Source organism: Globicephala melas, chromosome 11, assembly GCF_963455315.2.
Source record: "Globicephala melas chromosome 11, mGloMel1.2, whole genome shotgun sequence".
Taxonomy (NCBI): domain Eukaryota; kingdom Metazoa; phylum Chordata; class Mammalia; order Artiodactyla; family Delphinidae; genus Globicephala; species Globicephala melas.
In genome coordinates this window covers 81950121-81967741 of record NC_083324.2, presented here as the reverse complement: position 1 = coordinate 81967741, position 17621 = coordinate 81950121, and the positions used below count along the sequence as shown (strand labels likewise).

General features: G+C 44.0%; 1 protein-coding gene across 3 annotated transcripts; it reads left to right on the top strand.

The window, feature by feature from the left end:
* The first annotated feature begins 1488 nt into the window (after positions 1-1488).
* Positions 1489-16528, top strand: TRIM38 (tripartite motif containing 38). 3 transcript variants are annotated; one of them, XM_030881203.3, is made up of 8 exons: positions 1489-1641; positions 1828-1863; positions 3281-3826; positions 6359-6454; positions 8227-8457; positions 9461-9483; positions 9579-9691; positions 14785-16528. In XM_030881203.3, exons 3-8 carry the CDS (start codon positions 3428-3430, stop codon positions 15306-15308), a joined length of 1386 nt encoding a protein of 461 aa, XP_030737063.1. In that variant the 5' UTR covers positions 1489-1641; positions 1828-1863; positions 3281-3427; the 3' UTR covers positions 15309-16528. The 3 variants fall into 3 exon arrangements, with proteins under 3 accessions (XP_030737063.1, XP_030737062.1, XP_030737061.1); XM_030881202.3 differs by having other exon boundaries at positions 1606-1671; XM_030881201.3 differs by lacking the exon at positions 1489-1641 and having other exon boundaries at positions 1744-1863.
* Positions 16529-17621: the final 1093 nt, after the last annotated feature.

The window sequence follows — 17621 nt, the reverse complement described above, 5'->3', positions numbered from 1 at the left end:
GCATCCCTCTCCCCTTTAAGACCTGCAGCTCTCTGTGTGAACCAGTCCCTCCTTCATGCAACAAGAAACAGGTGCAAGATGGGGCAGCTGTCACAAGACAGTCCCCATCATGAGGTTGAGGCTTTTGTCTTGCCTGTGTTGCCTGTAGTGGCAGTCTGTTTTCTTTTGGGCATTCACTAGCTTCCTTTTCCTGATCCTTTGACAGGACAAATTTGGGGTGAGCTGTGCCTGCGTCCAGAGTCACAGCCACAACAATAAAGTCGTGGGAATCTGTAAGGGGTCATCATTAGATCAGGGATACAGGGGCTCGTTCTTTCTCTTCTGTCTGTGTGCTGGTTGCCTCAGGAGTAGATCTGTCCTGTACTGTGTGCAGGGCCTGCTACCACAGGACATGCCTGAGAACGATGATTCAGTCACCTGGTGGCAAAATGACAGAAGGCTCTGTGGACACCCAGGAGGATGCAGTGCTGAAGAGAGACTCCTGTTTGGGTGGGAAGAGAGGAACCTGTTTCACAATTTTGCCTCCAGACTGAGCTGCTGGACCAGCAGGACTGTGGCTGCACCCACCTCCCCCCAGGCTCCATCTGTGGGTCCGTTGCCCTGAGCACAGGCTTCCGTGAGCTTTCAAGGTCAGCAGCTGACCTGCCAAGCTAGGGGCCCAGAGTTTACCCCAGGCAGCTCTCAGAAGCCAAATTTAACTTCCCCTGCCTGTGTCCTCAGCCTTCCTTACTGGCTCCTTTGGGCCACTGCATATATTTATTTCCTAAGCAAACACTTATTGTGCACTTATCATAAATACCTCTTACACCTAAGGCTATAAATGTGGCAGGGTCTTATTTATTTATTTTTGGCCCATTAAATAATAACTCTAAATTGGGTAGGGGCAGTATTTTTGCTCTCACTTTGAACTGCAGAGGCTGGAGCTGAGGCTGCAAGTACTCAACCCCAGACCCCACAGTCTCTCCTGCACGTTGCAGGTGATGGCCCCCAGCTGAGGCCACTCACTGCTGGGCCATTAGTGGCTCCCGTTTGCTGTCCTCGGTGCCTAACTCTGACTATTGATAAGTATTTGAATCTTGCGGAGGGATACCGAGGAGGAAAATGAGACACAGTATCAGGACAGAAAAGAATGGGAGAACGGCTTGAGCAAAGTCTCTGGTACCAATGAGCCCTATTACTGTACCGCCCTTCTTTTCACCACACCCTTCAGAGCAGTTCTAAAACAATCGGCGACTAAAAATAGTAAAACATAACATCAGCCAGAAAGGCTTATAAATCCCAAGGGGGTTGGTGGCAAAAGTAGAAAGATCTCACGTCAGGGTCTGTGAACTCGGCAGACTTCCTGCTTTTAGATCCTCTGTGCTGGGGTCACAAAAGAGTTTACTGAATTATTAAGTTGTCCCTTCGTTTTATTGCTGTAAAAGAAAAATATTTTTCCTACTGTCTCCCCTCCCTTTCAGGACAAGCTGAGTGCAAAAGACACCGGCGATTTCACGAGCTTCCTCCCCGGATCTACAGGGCGCCACCTCCCACGGCAGTTTCACTTCTCAGTTTAGTCCAGTCTGAGTTAACTTCCTCACCCAGATCTCCGGAACCGGCAGCTACGGAGGGAGCTAGCAGTGCCTATGTGCCTGCTGCATGGTGAAGCGAGTGGGAAGGGTCCAGGCCCAGGTTTTTTCGGTGGAGGGAAAAGAGACGTGTGGGGGGTGGGGTGGTGGGCGGCACGGGGAAGGGAGTTTGTTTCCTGATAACAGCTGCTGGAACTCTGAAAATGGTCAGGACTGTGCTTCATAGCTCTCACACCCTGTCTGCTTTCTCTTTCGCCAGACTCCATGTCAGATCTCCGAAGATCCAGGATGTGAGGTGAGTGAAGGCCCAGGACAGGAACCCTGGGGCCTCAGAGGAGGGGACGTCCTTCTCCCCGGGAGCAAAGCACCCCTGGCAGAGCGGAGCCTAGTGTATCTCTTGGGGGAGATAACCTGCCAAAGAATAGAAGTCTCCGGAAGAAATTCTCTACGGATCCAAGAGAGTGGTCCTGGTTATTAGAGGGACATAGCCTATCCAGTAACTTTAGTTGAATCCCTGCTTTTAATTCTGCCACTGTCAGTTCAAAGGAAAAGCCACTCTCTTCCTCCGTCCTCTGCTGTCCTCCCTGACAAAATCCCAGGAATGGGGAAGCAGGGAACAGGGCTAGGTTCACGAAGCAGCCGGAGCAGTGGGTGAAGGGACCGAGTCCTTTGTTCCTAGTCACCCCTCCTTTGTCTATTAGTTGTCAGGTCCTCGCTGGTGGACACTAGGTGTCCAGCACCCAGGATCCTACAGAGGCCCCACCTTCCCCATCTGCTTCCCACCTCCCCACATCCTGGGTTCTGCCAACCCCCTGTGTTCCAGTCACCCTGAACTTCTCCTGAGAGACAAGTCCTGGCCTGAAAAGATAGATAGTCACTTCCCTAGCTCTCCAGGCGCTCTGCACCCCAGGACCAACCCCTTCTCTTCCCAGCTGTCTTTCCAATTCTCTTTTCCTCAGGTCAGGGAGGGCAAAAAGAACTTGTTGGTTTTTCTGGTTGTCTTTTTTACTTTCATTATCATCCTGGTTGGGTCTCCACTGGGGACTTTATTAACCTGGTGTCTTTTGTTCTTTGTGGGGTGGGAGTGAGGGTTTAATTAGAGTCAAATTTAGGGAATTCCTGGCGGTCCAGTGGTTAGGACTCCTCGCTTTCACTGCCCAGAGCTCGGGTTCAGTCCCTGGTCGGGGAACTAAGATCCCACTAGCTGAGAGGCGCGGCCAAAACAAACAAACAAACAACAACAAAAAATTAGAATCAAATGTGATTGTCTCAATGAAATCCTTCATAGACCACCCAGTTACCTGGGTTACCTGGATGTAAGTGTTACTACCAGTTACAAAGAAATAACTCTGGTACTAATTATTCTTAATATTCATTAGAGCAGGAAAGAGTTTGACAATCCCTCACTGAGTTCTCGCTCTTGCTGCAACTTTGGTGAAGAAGTCTGCCTCATCTCTCTATCTCTCTCAGTGCTTGGTCCAAGAAAACTTTTCACAATAATGGAATGTTCTCTATCTGGGCTTTCGTGTAGCCACCAATCACCTGTGCCTATTAAGCACTGAAATGTGGCTAGTGGGTGTGAGAAATGGAATTTTAAATTCTATTTAATTGTTATTAATTCAAAGTGGCCACATGTAATAGTCACTACCATATTCCACAGCACAGCTCCATTTGATGCGTCTTCTAAATTCCAATCTATTTCTTCTCTCTAGAGAGAAGACCACGTGACCTGTGGAGGCCAGTGGCAGCCAGCGCATCGGAAAGAGGCTCAGACAAGGTGAAGTTCCATCGCTGTGGGAAAGTTCTGGCTGCTTCATCTCTGCCTCTAGATCCAATATTAGAGATTTTCAGGAAAAGCCATGGCCTCAACCCCAATCACCAAGAAGATGAGGGAGGAAGCCACCTGTTCCATCTGTCTGCAACTGATAACTGAGCCAGTGAGCATCAGCTGTGGACACAGCTACTGCCACTTGTGCATAGTGAGCTTCTGTGAGATGCAACCATGGCTGGAGATGTTCTCCTGTCCCCAGTGTCGGATGCCATTTAAAATGGCGAGCCTCCGACCCAACAGGCAGCTGGGAAACCTCATTGACGCCATCAAGGAGATGGACCAGGAAATGTCATGTGAGGAACATGGAGAGAAGCTCCGTCTCTTCTGTGAAGACGAGGGCCAGCTCATCTGCTGGCGCTGTGATCGAGGATTGCAGCACAAAGGGCACACCACAGCTCTGGTGGAAGATGCATGCCAAGGTTACAAGGTGAGTGGTGGGCCAGAGGACCTTGGCGAGTACCCGGCCTCATGTTGCCCCCCAAGACCTGAAATTATTTAGCCTGAAACCCAAGATTAGGATCCTGAAATATAACTTTCATCATGTCATTCTTCTGAGAAGTAGTTTATGATGGGTCCTCACTGAATCAAGGCCTGATGGTCACTCTTGTCCCTATCCACTCTCGATGAACTCCTCCCTGCTCTAGAATGCCATGTGCTCCAATGCACACCTGCATGTTTTATTGACTCACACCGTCTGTGTAATCTGAGAAAGCACAATGTGCAAGTCCATGGGATAGAGTCTGAAAACACAGGGGACGAAGACACACCCCCTTTTAGGTATCCTACAGTCTAGTAGGGCAGACAAACCAGCAAAACGGCTGCCTGAAGTCCCCTGATTTGGATGGTGGAGAGGAGCACCAAGGGGTGTGGAGTGGTAACTGAGGAATCTTCCCAAAAGTGACTCTTGAAGAACACGTAAAAAGTAACCAGATGTAGAAGTATGGAGAAGAGAGAGGGCATTCCAGACCGAGGGGCCCACTTGCGCAAAGGCACAGCTATGAGAGCGTACCTGACTCGCTGTGACCAGGCCAGAGCGTGTGTGCAGGGAAGGCAGGTGATGTCATGGGAAAGGAAGTCAGGGCCCAGAACTTGGGATCCGCTCGGAGTCTAAGCCCTAGCCCAGAGTAGTCCTGGCCACGGGGGGATTTTCATTTGCACAGTGAAGGATCAGGTTGACATTGAAAAGAACATTCTGGTACTGATACAATGAAAGGAATACCAAAGAGTAAAATTTAGATTATTCCTATAAGAAGGGGGAAAGGGAGCAGTTCCAAGCAAGATTCAGGAAGGGGAATGAGTGGAAGGGTTTGGAAGTGATTGGTCATGGAGTATGAAATGGAGGAAGAGGTTTTGGGCAACTCCTGTTTATCACTTAAGAGCATATTAAGGAAGGCTGACCTTTGCTATTGTGGAACGAAGGAGGGGGCATTGTCCTGCTGCCTTATTCCTTCTCTGCCCTGGCTAGATTTGAGAAAATTGTCGTCCCCAGTGTGAGCTCCTTGTTCCCTCCCCTATGACGTGGAGGTGGTCTTCTATTAAGGTTCTGGGTCCTTCATCAGGACACGTCAATACTGACCACCGCTCGGCACACGGCAGCTCTTCCTTAAACTCCATGGAGCAGCTAATTACTGTAATGGGGATATTCCCATTGGAATTATTTTCCCACCAAGTAGTAAAAGGAGCAGCACGGGGTGATGGTTCTAAGCCTTGAGAGTCAGACTGCTTAGTTTGAAATCTTAGTTCTGCTACGTATTAGATGGGTGACTTTGGGCAAAGTTATGTAATGTCTGCATGCCTTGGTTTCCCCGGCTATCAGTGGGGATAATAGTAGTTCCCTTCGTCTCCAACATACATGCTCAGGAGATTGTTATAAGCTTTAGGGACATTAATACATGTAAAGCTTAGAATAGCACTTGGCACATAGTGGGGGCAATACAGTCTTTTGCTAACAAGTTCTATAGAGCCCTTTCTTGAGAGCACGTGAGAACTGAGTATACCTATTGGCTTTAGGACAAGAGCCGATTCTTTTTCTTTTTAAATCAAGATAAAATTTCTTCTTTTTCTAATTAATTAGGCTGCGTCGGGTCTTGGTTTCAGCGTGCAGGCTCTACAGTGCACAGGCTTAGTTGCTTAGTTGCCCCGCGGCATGTGGGGTCTTAGTTCCCCCACCAGGAATCAAACCTGCGTCCCCTGCATTGCAAGGCGGATTCTTAACCTCTGGACCACCAGGGAAGTCCCAGAGCCAATTCTTTTAGTGTTGACCACAAGTAGCAACTTGGTTTAGCTTAAACTTGCTTTCCATGAAAATGTGAGAAACTATTTTGAAAAATAACCTGAAAGCTTCATATGGATACTAACTCATTTTTAAAGGGCTTCATGATACCACTCTTCAAAAGGTCTCCGAGCTCCCCTCCTCCATTAACTGTTTCTAACAACTTCAGCTGGCATCTTGGTCTGTCTTTCCTTCCTGACTCACCATAATACATACAAAGTTCCTTGTGTGCCAAACACTCTGGTATTGGTTCTGTTTGGGTCAGCACATTACTTCATAAAATCTTTTTAGGTGATTTTTATCTTGTTTTATGTGCAGAATTTCCCTGGCAAGACTGCTGGTGGTGGATACAGCTCAGGCTCAGGGTCAGCAGGTGAGCTGGGATCACAGCCCAACCACCCACCAGTTACAGCACCTTGAGCAAGTTATTTATCCCCTTTCTAAGCTTCAGTTTCTGTGGCACAGAAATAATGTTAAAAATCCTACTAACTGCTCAGTGTTGCCAAGGGAATCAAATATGTTACTGCCTATACAGCCTTCAGCATGCTTCCTGGTAAAGTGTAAGGACTCAATACATATTCAATAGTCAGGCTATTCTAATAGTCTTGGAGGGCTGGAATGCTCCTTAGGTGCCCAATGAAGAACTGTTGAATTGAAAAGACTTTATTCACCCAATTTTTCCTTCAGGAGAAGCTCCAGGAAGCTGTGACAAAATTGAGGCAACTGGAAGAGGAATGTATGAACCTGAAGGTGTTCACGGCAAAGCAAATAACCGAATGGAATGTAAGAGTTTGGGTTTATTGATCTCAAGCTAGTTTCCATCCTAGAGCTTAGGTACAGGGGATGATTGAGCAAAGCATAGTGATGGCTTATTCTCACTAAACCAGACCAAACAGATAAAACCCAAAGAAGAAAGCACATTTGTTTTTATGTCCCTCGTTGTCTAATATCTATGAGAATTTATCTCCAACCCCTTCAACCTTTCAGTAGTAACCGGCTAGGATCCCGAAACCTCAGTTAGGAGAAGCAGAACAGGTGTGCCCATTTACCTAGAGCCATTCTTGACTGGGTTTCAGTTCTTAATATCTCCAAGTACCTTCTGGATTTGAAGGCCTTATTAACCTTATTGCTTTGGCACATGTACCACAGTGCAGGGTATGGCTTTCAGCCTTACAGGTTCAGAAGCCACTCTTTGTGAGCACTAAGAAAACAGAATCACTCCAGGTTGAGGTTCGTATTACTCAAGCTCATTAGACTGAAGAAGGAAATCTATCTGATTTATAAGGAGGGCCAGAGTGCTCCAAGAACCTACACACTTGGCACTGTAGCCTCTAGGGTCTGAAAGACTGTCATGGCTGACCAGCCTCCCCGTGATCAGAGATGCATTCCTTTATGGAAATATTTATGTAATTAATCGGCTTACAGTCAAATCCCACAGGCCAGTGAGCCATTTTGCCTCCTTCAGAGGTTTCTTCCAACCTTCCAACCTCTGCCTAATCCTTTGTGTACAGTTGTTGAACTTGAACTCCCAGAGGACACTCTTGCTTCCCTCATTTCTGGGATCTTGGGCAATGGGGAGGATCTTGATTATAACGAATACATATGGAAACCCTGTCAATGACCCTCTACCACAGCATCACAGTCATCAAAACCCTGCGTAAATTGAAAAAGCAGTCATGGAAACTGCAATTCTTATCTCCCCAAATGAAAGCTGAGTCCGACAAGGTGTACCATTTGGTTTCTTATACGTAAGGATGAGTAGGTGGACCCGAGTTGGTGGATGACTATTTCGTAGTTAACTATGACAAATGCCTGATACCCAGACCTCCCGCTGCTGAGAATCATGGACTCTCCTAATAGCCTGGTTGTCTTAAAGTCCAGTCTTGGTGATGTTCATTACAAGCTTTTGCTTCAAGAAATTCCCTCAGACTCAGATCTACTTTCTTATATCCTGAATAAAAACTCATTTTTATCTTTGTCACTGATAAAGTTTTTAACCTTGGCCGTAGTCCCATGATTAAATTATCTAGCACTCCTGCACCTTGGCTGAAGAAGGATATTAATAAGGTGATAACCTCTCCCACATCTGAGTACCTGCCTTTCGGGCATGACTCTGCAGCGGGCAATTTGGGACGTTCTTCCAGCTCGAATGATTCATGGGAAAATAATATTATGGTAGCCGAGCAAACGTTCTTTTGTGTATGTATGTGTTAAAATATGCATAATGAAATTTACTGTTTAACTATTTTTATGTGCACAGTTCCATTCCTTCTTCCTCGTAACTCCTGGTAACCACAATTCTACTTTCTGTCTCTATGAATTTGACTATTCTAGATACCTCATATAAGTGGAATCATAAAATATTTGTTCTTTTTTTTTTCTGGCTTATTTTACTTAGCATAATGTCTTCAAGATTCATCCATGTTTTAGCATGTATCAGAATTTCATTCATTTTTAAGGCTGAAGAGTATTCCACTATATCTATACACTGCATTTTGTTTATCAGTTCATCCAACAGTGGACATTTGGTTGGTTTCCACCTTTCTTGGCTCTAGGAGAAGATAGAAGTTCAGAAACAAAAAATCCAGTCTGACTTTAAGAATCTCCAGAGCTTCCTTCATGAGGAAGAGAAGTCTTACCTATGGAAACTGGAGAAAGAAAAAGAGCAGACTCTGAGGAGACTGAGGGACAATGAGGCCAATCTTGAACAGAAGAGCCATGAACTCGAGAGCTATATCCTGCAACTAGAGCATAAATGTCAGGGCTCAGCCCAAAATCTGCTGCAGGTAAGGCCATGCACTTGGAGAAGGGAAGGAAGGTATCTGTTCCTGAGCTTTTAGGAGGAGAATGGTGAGGAAGCATGGGAAGCTGGGCGAGGCCTGCCTGTTTCACTCAAAAATGGCACATTAGCGTAGGGAATTTAAAGTAATGTTTCTTTTGGATACACAGCAATATTTGCAAGGTGGCCTTCACTAGTCTACAGAGCGGCTTTAGGTGAATCAGAAAATATATAGATATGGTGGGTTCCTTGGCCAAATGGAACCATGGGATAACTTTTGCTACCATTTGCCTCTGTCCCATGTTCACAAAACTCTGACTGTCAAACTGTCTCCTGAAATACTCCTCCAGATGACTGGTGGGTGACAAAGTGGGGCAGCCAAAAGAAGGTTATGAGTGATAACCTTCTCCCTGATTTGCTTGTAGAGCCCTCCAGAGCTCTTTCGGGGCCTTCTTTCAGCTGCATAATGGATCCAGCCCATTAAGACAAACTACGACTGGAGCTGTTTTTTCTATTGCCCACTCATAGAACTGGAGGTCACACTGTAGCCTGAGAATGTAGCATGACTGTCCCACCACCATGTGATACCTGCTGCTACCATCTTAATGGCCCATCACAGGGGCTATGCATGGATTCACCACTACGGACCTTTGCAATGAATGGTCTCTACTGTGGGCTCACTCTGAAGGAAATTAGGTCACTGAAAGCAAGTCTTTCCAGAGGCAGCATGGGCAAAGCTCCTGGCCCTCTATCCTAAGCAGCCCGCAGGTAGATGTGATTGCAGACACTGCAGCTCTCCACAGAGCACAGCAAGGAAGATAAACATTCTGATATGCTGAATATCCCAGGGGGCCGGGATGGAAATCATTCTATCTGGGTATCCATCGATATCTAAGGCCAGGGTTACTCTCTTCACTTCTTTGTAAGGAGTGTTTATAGAGAACAGCCCCACATGCCAAGTCCCATGAAATGCTGATGTTCCCACACTTACATTTTGTCTTTCTCCATAGGATGTGAAAGATACTTTGAGCAGGTGAGTCCTGGACAAATGCAGGAGGGAAGGGGTGTGGGTATATGGAGCTGAATGGAATTTACCACTGAAGAAGTCTTGGTCTCTGCTTATTCTAGGAGTTGGGCTGTGAAGCTAGAACAACCAGAGGCCCCCTCTTTGGACCTTCACACTGTGTGCAATGTTTCTGAGCTTTACTTTGATGTGAAGAAAATGTTAAGGAGCTATCAAGGTAGGTGAAGAAACCCTAAATGCTACGGACAGAGGGACCTTAAGTGGTAACCAAGTTCACCACCTATCCCTGGGCAGGCTCACAGCCAGAGGGGTCATTCAGATCTTTTCAGTTGAGCTGTCACCCTCTCCCTTGTTAGTTTGCTCCAGTGCTTAGACAGGGACATGGCATGCTGGTTACCTGTGCAGACCCTTCAAATTCCTGCTCTCTCACTTATCAGCTGTGTCATTCCAGGCAAATAACCTCCTCAGTTTCCCCATCTGAAACATGAAAATATTAACAACTCTCACTTCATTGGGTTGTCGGTAAAATTAAATATGTCAACATGTGTAAAGTGCTTAGCAGTGTCTGGGACATAGTGTTTATTGTTAATATTTTGGTCAATTCTCAGAGCAATGCAAGAAAGGGAGGTGAATATTATGATGGTGGTCCAAATGTTTTAGGGCCTTGGCCCAGATAACACAGATGGTAAATGTTAGAACCACGACAGAAACCAAGTTTACCAGTTCCAAAGCCTGAGCTTCCTGCTTCTTTGATTCTCTTCATCAGTGCTTGCTATATTTCCACCATCCCTTATCCACAATTACAAGATTCCAAAAGTTCTGATAACTGACAATTTTTTCATAACTTGTTTGGCTGCAAAATTGGACCTAGCCTAAAATGATTTGGTGGCTGTATTAATTATCTATTGCTGCAGACAAATTTAGTGGTTTAAAGCAATACACATATATTATCTCAGGTTTTGTGAGATAAAGCTGGGCACAGCTTAGTTGGGTCCTTTGCTTAGGGTCTTACAAGGCTGCAATTAAGGTGTTAGCCTGGCTGTGTTCTTACCTGGAAGCTAGACTGGGGAAGAATCCTCTCCCAAGCTCACTCAGGTTGTTGGCAGAATTTATTTCTTTATGGTTATGGGACTTAGGGCCCTGGCTTCTTGCTGGCTGTTGGCCAGAGGCTGCCCTCAGCTTCTAGAAGCGAGCCATCAGCTGCTTGCACATGGGCCTCCCAACATGGCCAATTATTTCTTCAGAGTAAGCTCAGGAGAGAGTCCCTAGAGCAAGTCTGCCAGAAAGATGGAGACTTATAAAATGAAATATAGTCACAAGAGTCACATCCCATCATTTTTGCCATATTCTATTGGTCAGAAGAAATTCACAGGTCCTGCCCACACTCAAAGGGAAGGAACTGCATAAGGGTATGAACACCAAGAGGCAGGATCACGGAAGGCTACCCTTGTGTCTTAGTGACACGGTGGCCGAACCTGAACTGCACTGATATGAGATTATTTAAAGTCTTTATTTATCCCGCTTAGTTTGCATTTATGTTTTACTGCAGAAATATTGATGCATTAGATTACAAGAGAATGCCTTAGACCCTTCCAGGGGTGGGCACATAATTTAGAGTGTCTGTATTGTTTGCCCTTATAACATCAAAAATATTCTGAGGGCTTCCCTGGTGGTGCAGTGGTTGAGAGTCTGCCTGCCGATGCAGGGGACACGGGTTCGTGCCCCAGTCCGGGAAGATCCCACATGCCACAGAGCGGCTAGGCCCGTGAGCCATGACTGCTGAGCCTGTGCGTCCGGAGCCTGTGCTCCACAACAGGAGAGGCCACAACAGTGAGAGGCCCGCGTATCGCAAAAAAAAAAAAAAAAATCTGAATTTCAAAACTCATTTGGCCCCAGGGGTTTTAGATAAGATTATGAACCTGTATTCAGTTTCCCCTCAAGTTAACAAGAACAAACAACAATAACAACTACCAAAAAATAGCAACTCTGTATTTGATCCTGTACAGATGCAAGGAAGGACTTTATATAAATTATGTCCAGATTTAACTGAGTTGACTTTTCTACTCTTATCTTTCACAGAAGGCATTACAACATGGTTCAAGTCTATCTGTTTCTAAAATGAGCTCATCTTTTAACTAGATAATTCTTCTTTTTGAAACCCTCATTATTAAAGCTTTTCTTATTAAAAAAGTAATATAAATAAATTGTAATCACTCAAACAGTATAGAGAGATACGAAAAGAAGTTCAAGGTTTCTCTTACCCTTCTGCAGGTAACAAGACCTAGGTCTTTCTCTATGTTTTTACAAACATTTAATACATAGATCGTCTCTTCCTACTCACCCATTGCTTTTTAAAGCTGTCTAATATTCCATAGTACATCATAACTATACGTAACCATATTCCTACCGATGGAGCTTCAGGCTGCTTTCAGCACTTGGGTATTATAACATTTGCAGCAATAACTTTCTAGTCCATGCAACCTTATATCCTGGTGCTTTCATTCCTGTAGAGTGTATACCTAAAGCTGGGATTGTTGTTAATCTTAACGCATGTTACCAGATTACTTGTGCCAATGTAGCAACATGCGCTCTCTCACCAGCACCAATAAAAACGATTCACACATACTGAACACTCTTTCTGTGACAGATGAGAAGAGCTTCACGTGTGTTATCTTGTTTTATACCACAAGGCTCTCTGTAGGTAGCATTTTTTCCTTTATAGATAAGGAAACCCAAACACAGAGAGGTTACGTGACTGTTGTAAATTCCCACAACCAGCAGGTGGTAACTCAGGTAGTATCTCTCTAGAACTCACTCTCTTAATCACTCTGCAATGTGGCAAAAAATGAAAATGATGTATTTTTTAAATCATTGTCTTGTGGAGTGGACGCTGAAGGTATGTGTAGTTGGTTTTTGTTTGTTTGTTACTATTACACACAATACTACTGTGAACTTTCTTGCCCATGCTTTCTTGTGTCCTGTGAATGGTTTCCTCTGGGGATATACCTTGAATTAAAAATGCTGCTGTGTAGGGATGCACATCTAATTTTACTAGATACTACAGATCTTGAAATTGTATCACTTTATACCCTACCATCATCATAAGAGATCCCACTGTTTCACATCTCCCTCACTCTCTGCTTATAATTTTTGGCCATCTGATGGATTTGAAATGGTACCTAATTGTGGACTTAATTTGAGTTTCTCCAATGTCACTAGTGAGGTTGAGCTTCTTTTAGTAAGTCCATTAGCCCTTCAGGCTTCTTCTGTGTTTTAAGAGTTTTTCTTTTGGGTTCTTTTCCTTATTGATTTATGGGAGCTTATTATAGCCAATATCTTCTGTTATGCGTATGGCATTTTACATTTTCATCCTATCTTTTGATGTATAGAGATTCAAACTTAGAGTAGACACATTTGTCTTCAAGGTCTATGACTTTTGTTTCCAAAGAGCTCGGGCATCAACCATCTTTCTAGTGGTATTACCAACCTGTAAACATTTTAATTTCTCAGCTTGTTTTCCTGGATCATTCAGGGAAGACTAATGAAGCCCGAAACTTTTGTGAGTCAGGCTCATGATAAGGACTGACTGAAGAGAGTTTAATAAAGGGATTATTTACAAAGAGGAGGATTTGGGTGATCATCAAGGAACAGTGAAGCAAACCAGGGCTAGGAATAGGTAGGGAGGCATTACCTCCCCAAGGCTTCGGTAGCAGATGGAGGGAGCTGTAACCAGAGGCAGAGGAATGCAGACCCTCCAAATCATAGCTAGTGGGGAGGGACTTGGGGCACTAAATACTTCTAACTCTATTTCTTTTTGCCCTGTGGTCTCCTCTAGTGCTTCTCATTGGCTTAACCAAATAGCAGTCAGAGGGAAGGGAGCCTGGTTGATGTGTCCATAGGGGTTGGCCTTCCTGGACACAGAGCAGGCTGGAGAAGGGTGGGGAGTGATCTGGAGGGGCAAGTGGAGAACATCCAGCAGTGGAAGTGTTTCCTAATGCTTGATTTTCCGTATTGCCACAGCCCAAATGATCAGAGTTTAACCCAGTAACACAGTGGTTTGCTAACTCTCTTGCTGGACCACCCCATTACCACCTTTCATTTTTAAAATTGCATTGCTGGCCAGTATCACACTTTATCTACTTTTTTATGTCTTACTTGACTCTAGTCAGATATTTTTCATGTGTATTAGTCTCTTGTGTGTTACTTTATACTAATCCCTATAGAGCATTACCTGAAGCAAGAAAGAAGAGCTTACACTTAAAAGTCGGGGGACTAGGTGTATGTCCTGAAGCCTGGGTAAAATTTTGAGTTTTCCAATGACAAGCTGTGACATTAGTTGTGTCATTTTCCTTCTCCGATCCTCAGTGTTAATGGTAATTAAGTAGAGATGATGAAGGTCTCATTTCTGCTCCAACATTCCATGATTCCTAGAAGTCCTACAAGGGAGAGGAAGGGCTTTGGAGAGGACAGTAACCATGTTAACTCTGGTTAGTTCTGCTCCTTGGCTTCTCTGAGTGACTAAGATGGTGATGATGTTGAAGATGATGATGATGAGATCATTATTATTACTGCCGTTTACAGGGCACTTACCAGGACTTTTACTAAGCACTAAGCATGCATTAGCTCCTTCAATCCTCCCCACCATGCTTGGTGACAGATACGATGATTTCCACTTTATATTTAACAGAACTGAGGCTTGGAGAATGATTTGCCTAAGCTCACAACAGCTAGTAAGAGACAATGTGGTACATATATACAGTGGAATATTACTCAGCCAGAAAAAAGAACGTCATGATGCCATTTGTGGCAACATGGATAGACCTAGAGATGGTCAGACAGAGAAAGACAAATATCATATGATATCGCTTATATGTGGAATCTAAAAAAATGGTACAAATGAACCTATTTACAAAATAGAAATAGAGTCACAGGCATAGAAAACAAACTTATGGTTACCAGTGGGGCAAGTGGGGGGAGGGATAAATTGGGAGATTGGAATTGACATATTTTCACTACTATATAAAAAATAGATATCTAATAAGGACCTACTGTATAGCACAGGGAACTCTACTCAATACTCTGTAATGACCTATATGGGAAAAAAATCTTAAAAAGAGTGGTTATGTGTATATGTACAACAGATTCACTTTGCTGTACACCTGAAACTAACACAACATTGTAAATCAACTATACTCCAATAAAAATAAAAATAAAAAAAGAAACAATGCTTGGATTTGAATGCAGGCTGGTTTTTTAAAAAATAAACTGTGCTCTCAGCTACAAAAATCATGTCTTTTTTTCCCCCCCCAGTCAGCGTGACTCTGGATCCAGATACAGCTTATTACGAACTAATTCTGTCTGAGGATCGGAGACAAGTGACTCGTGGATGCCCCCAGGAGAATCTTGATACTTCTTCTAGGAGATTTAGTGCCTTACCCTGTATCCTGGGCTGTGAAGGCTTCACCTCAGGAAAACATTACTTTGAAGTGGATGTGGGAGAGGGAACTGGGTGGGATTTAGGAGTCTGTATGGAAACTGTGCAGAGGGACACTGTCATGGTGCAGACGCCTCAGTCTGGATTCTGGGCCATCAGACTGTGCAAAAAGAATGGCTATGTAGCGCTTACCTCTCCCCTAACTTCCCTTCAGCTAAGGGAGCAGCCCCTGGTTGTGGGGATATTTCTGGACTTCGAGGCTGGAGTTGTATCCTTTTACAACATGACCACTGGTTCCCACATCTTCACCTTCCCAAAGGCCTCCTTCTCTGACACTCTCCGGCCCTATTTCCAGGTCTATCAATATTCTCCTTTGTTCCTGCCTCCCCCAGATGAGTAAGGGAAGGAGCAAAGTCTCCTCCTTGATTTAACTAGCATAGAGAGTATAATCTGAATCCCACGAGGACAGAAATGTCGTCTCTTTTCTTCGAAGCTATTTCCTTGTACCTAAAACAGTGCTGGGTTTTTAGTGCATACTTAATAAATCTGCATTGAATAAATGACTATAATGACTGTAAAAATACCCCAAGTGGTCAGGCTGAGCTGGGAAAAAGCAAGATAATAGCGATGATTATGCTTTGTCCTCTCCATCCCTCTTCAATGGGTTCAGAGTTTCGATTTCTAAGAGTTCTTGAGTGACCCAGGAGGGTGACTCAGAGACCAGGAGGTCTGACTTCTCCCAGTTTGTTTGGTGCCATTTAAACTCATAGATGGGGGATGAGGAAAAGCTGCAATTGTCTCTGTCAACTGCAGACAGGAGCATGAAAATCAAAAATGCAATGACTCATCTAACCACTGACATGATTAATAATCTGAGCCATCAATAATCTGATGTAGTAAGTGTGGACAGCTACCAGACCTGGTGAGATCTGCTTGAGCAATAACCACCCTCCCACCCCCATCTCAGAAGCCAGTTGCAAGTCCAGGTTGTCACCTGTGCTTCTGACTGACTGGCTATAAATTGGAGGTTCCCATGATCCCCTCTTTGGGTTTGATCATTTGTTAGAATACCTCACAGAACTCTGAGAAACACTTTGTTTACTGGTCTATTATGTAATAAAAGATATGATAAAGGATACAAATAAACAACCAAATGAAAAGATGCATAGGATGAGGTCCAGAAAGGTCCCTAGCACAGGAGTGTCTGTCCCCATGGAGTTCGAGTACATCACCCTCCCAGCATGTGGATGTGTTCACCAATTCTGAAGATCTCCAAACCCTGTGCTTTGAGGATTTTTATGGCGGCTTCATCATGTGGGCATGATCAACCATCAATTTAATTTCCAGCCCCTCCTCCGTTCCCAAAGGCTAGGGAGTGAGGCTGAAAGTTCCAAGCAACTAATCATGGCCTGGTCCTTCTGGTGATTAGTCCCCATCCTGATCTATCCAAGAGCTCACCAAGAGTTGCCTCATTAGAACAAGAGACATTCCTATCACCTAGGAAGTTCCAAGGGATTTAGGAGCTCTGTACTAGGAACCAAGGGAAGAGGCCAATGTGTGTGTGTGTGTGTATTCATATATATGTGTGTGTGTATATATATATACATACATATGTTTTATTATTATTTCACAACATGTTAATAAACTTTTGTTTTTCTCTTGTTAGTCTTATTTACAGGTCCCTGGTTGGAGAACCTAAGATGGGTAGAGGAAAATGATTGTTTCCTCCCCTATACAAGCAACCCCAATGTTATTGTTCTCTGTCCCCATAGTCCAAGCACACGTACCCACTCTGGAGCCTCAGACCCACTGGATAACTGAGAGACCCCACCTTCGTGCAGGATAAGTGAAGGCACCATCTGGATATTGCTAAGTTCATCTCTACCTCTAGGTGCCCTGCAGTCCTGTCTTATCCAAGTATAGTCCTGCCCAGTGAGGGGTGGCCTCCTTAAAACGGTGGCAGGGCCTAGAGTGCTTTGCTCAGAGAAAATTCTATGTCCTTAAACACTTAAATTGCTGACCAAGAAAAAATGATGATAAACATTCAACTAAAGAAAAATAATTTTAATTAACAAAATAAATCTTTGGAAACCATAGGATAATAAAGATAAAATTACAAGTTGATTGTGGTGCAGGCAAGTTATAGAAAGAAAAATAAGCCCTATTTGTCCTTATGGGTTAAAAATTCTACTATATTAGATAAACCATTGGCTGCTCTAATAAAGATTTTTTAAAAAGGAGAATACAGAAAAAATGGAAACATGAAAAAGCATATACTGGAGATAATTTTGAGAACAATTTGAAGAATTATGTGCATATAAAACTGAAAATCTTGACTAAGTGACTTTTTAAAAAAGAAACTAAAAGACCTAACTGACTGAAGAAGGGGAAAGAAAATCTAAACAGACTAATATATACAAATGAAATTCAGAAAGTTACAGAATTCCAATTAAATAAGGGGAAAAAAGCAAAACAAATAAAGAGCACATGGATTTATGGCTGCATTTTTTTTTTTAAGGATAGCAACTCATTGTACTGCTGAAGACTCAATTAAGTTCTATAGAATAGAAAACCCAAAAGGATAGTGGCTGAAACAAGTTCATGTCTCTCTCATGTAAAGGCCGTCCAGATGGGGAAGTGTAGGAAATCCAGAAAGTCCAGGGCTGGTATGGCAACTCCACAAAATCGCCAAGCCTTCCAGCAACCCTCCCAC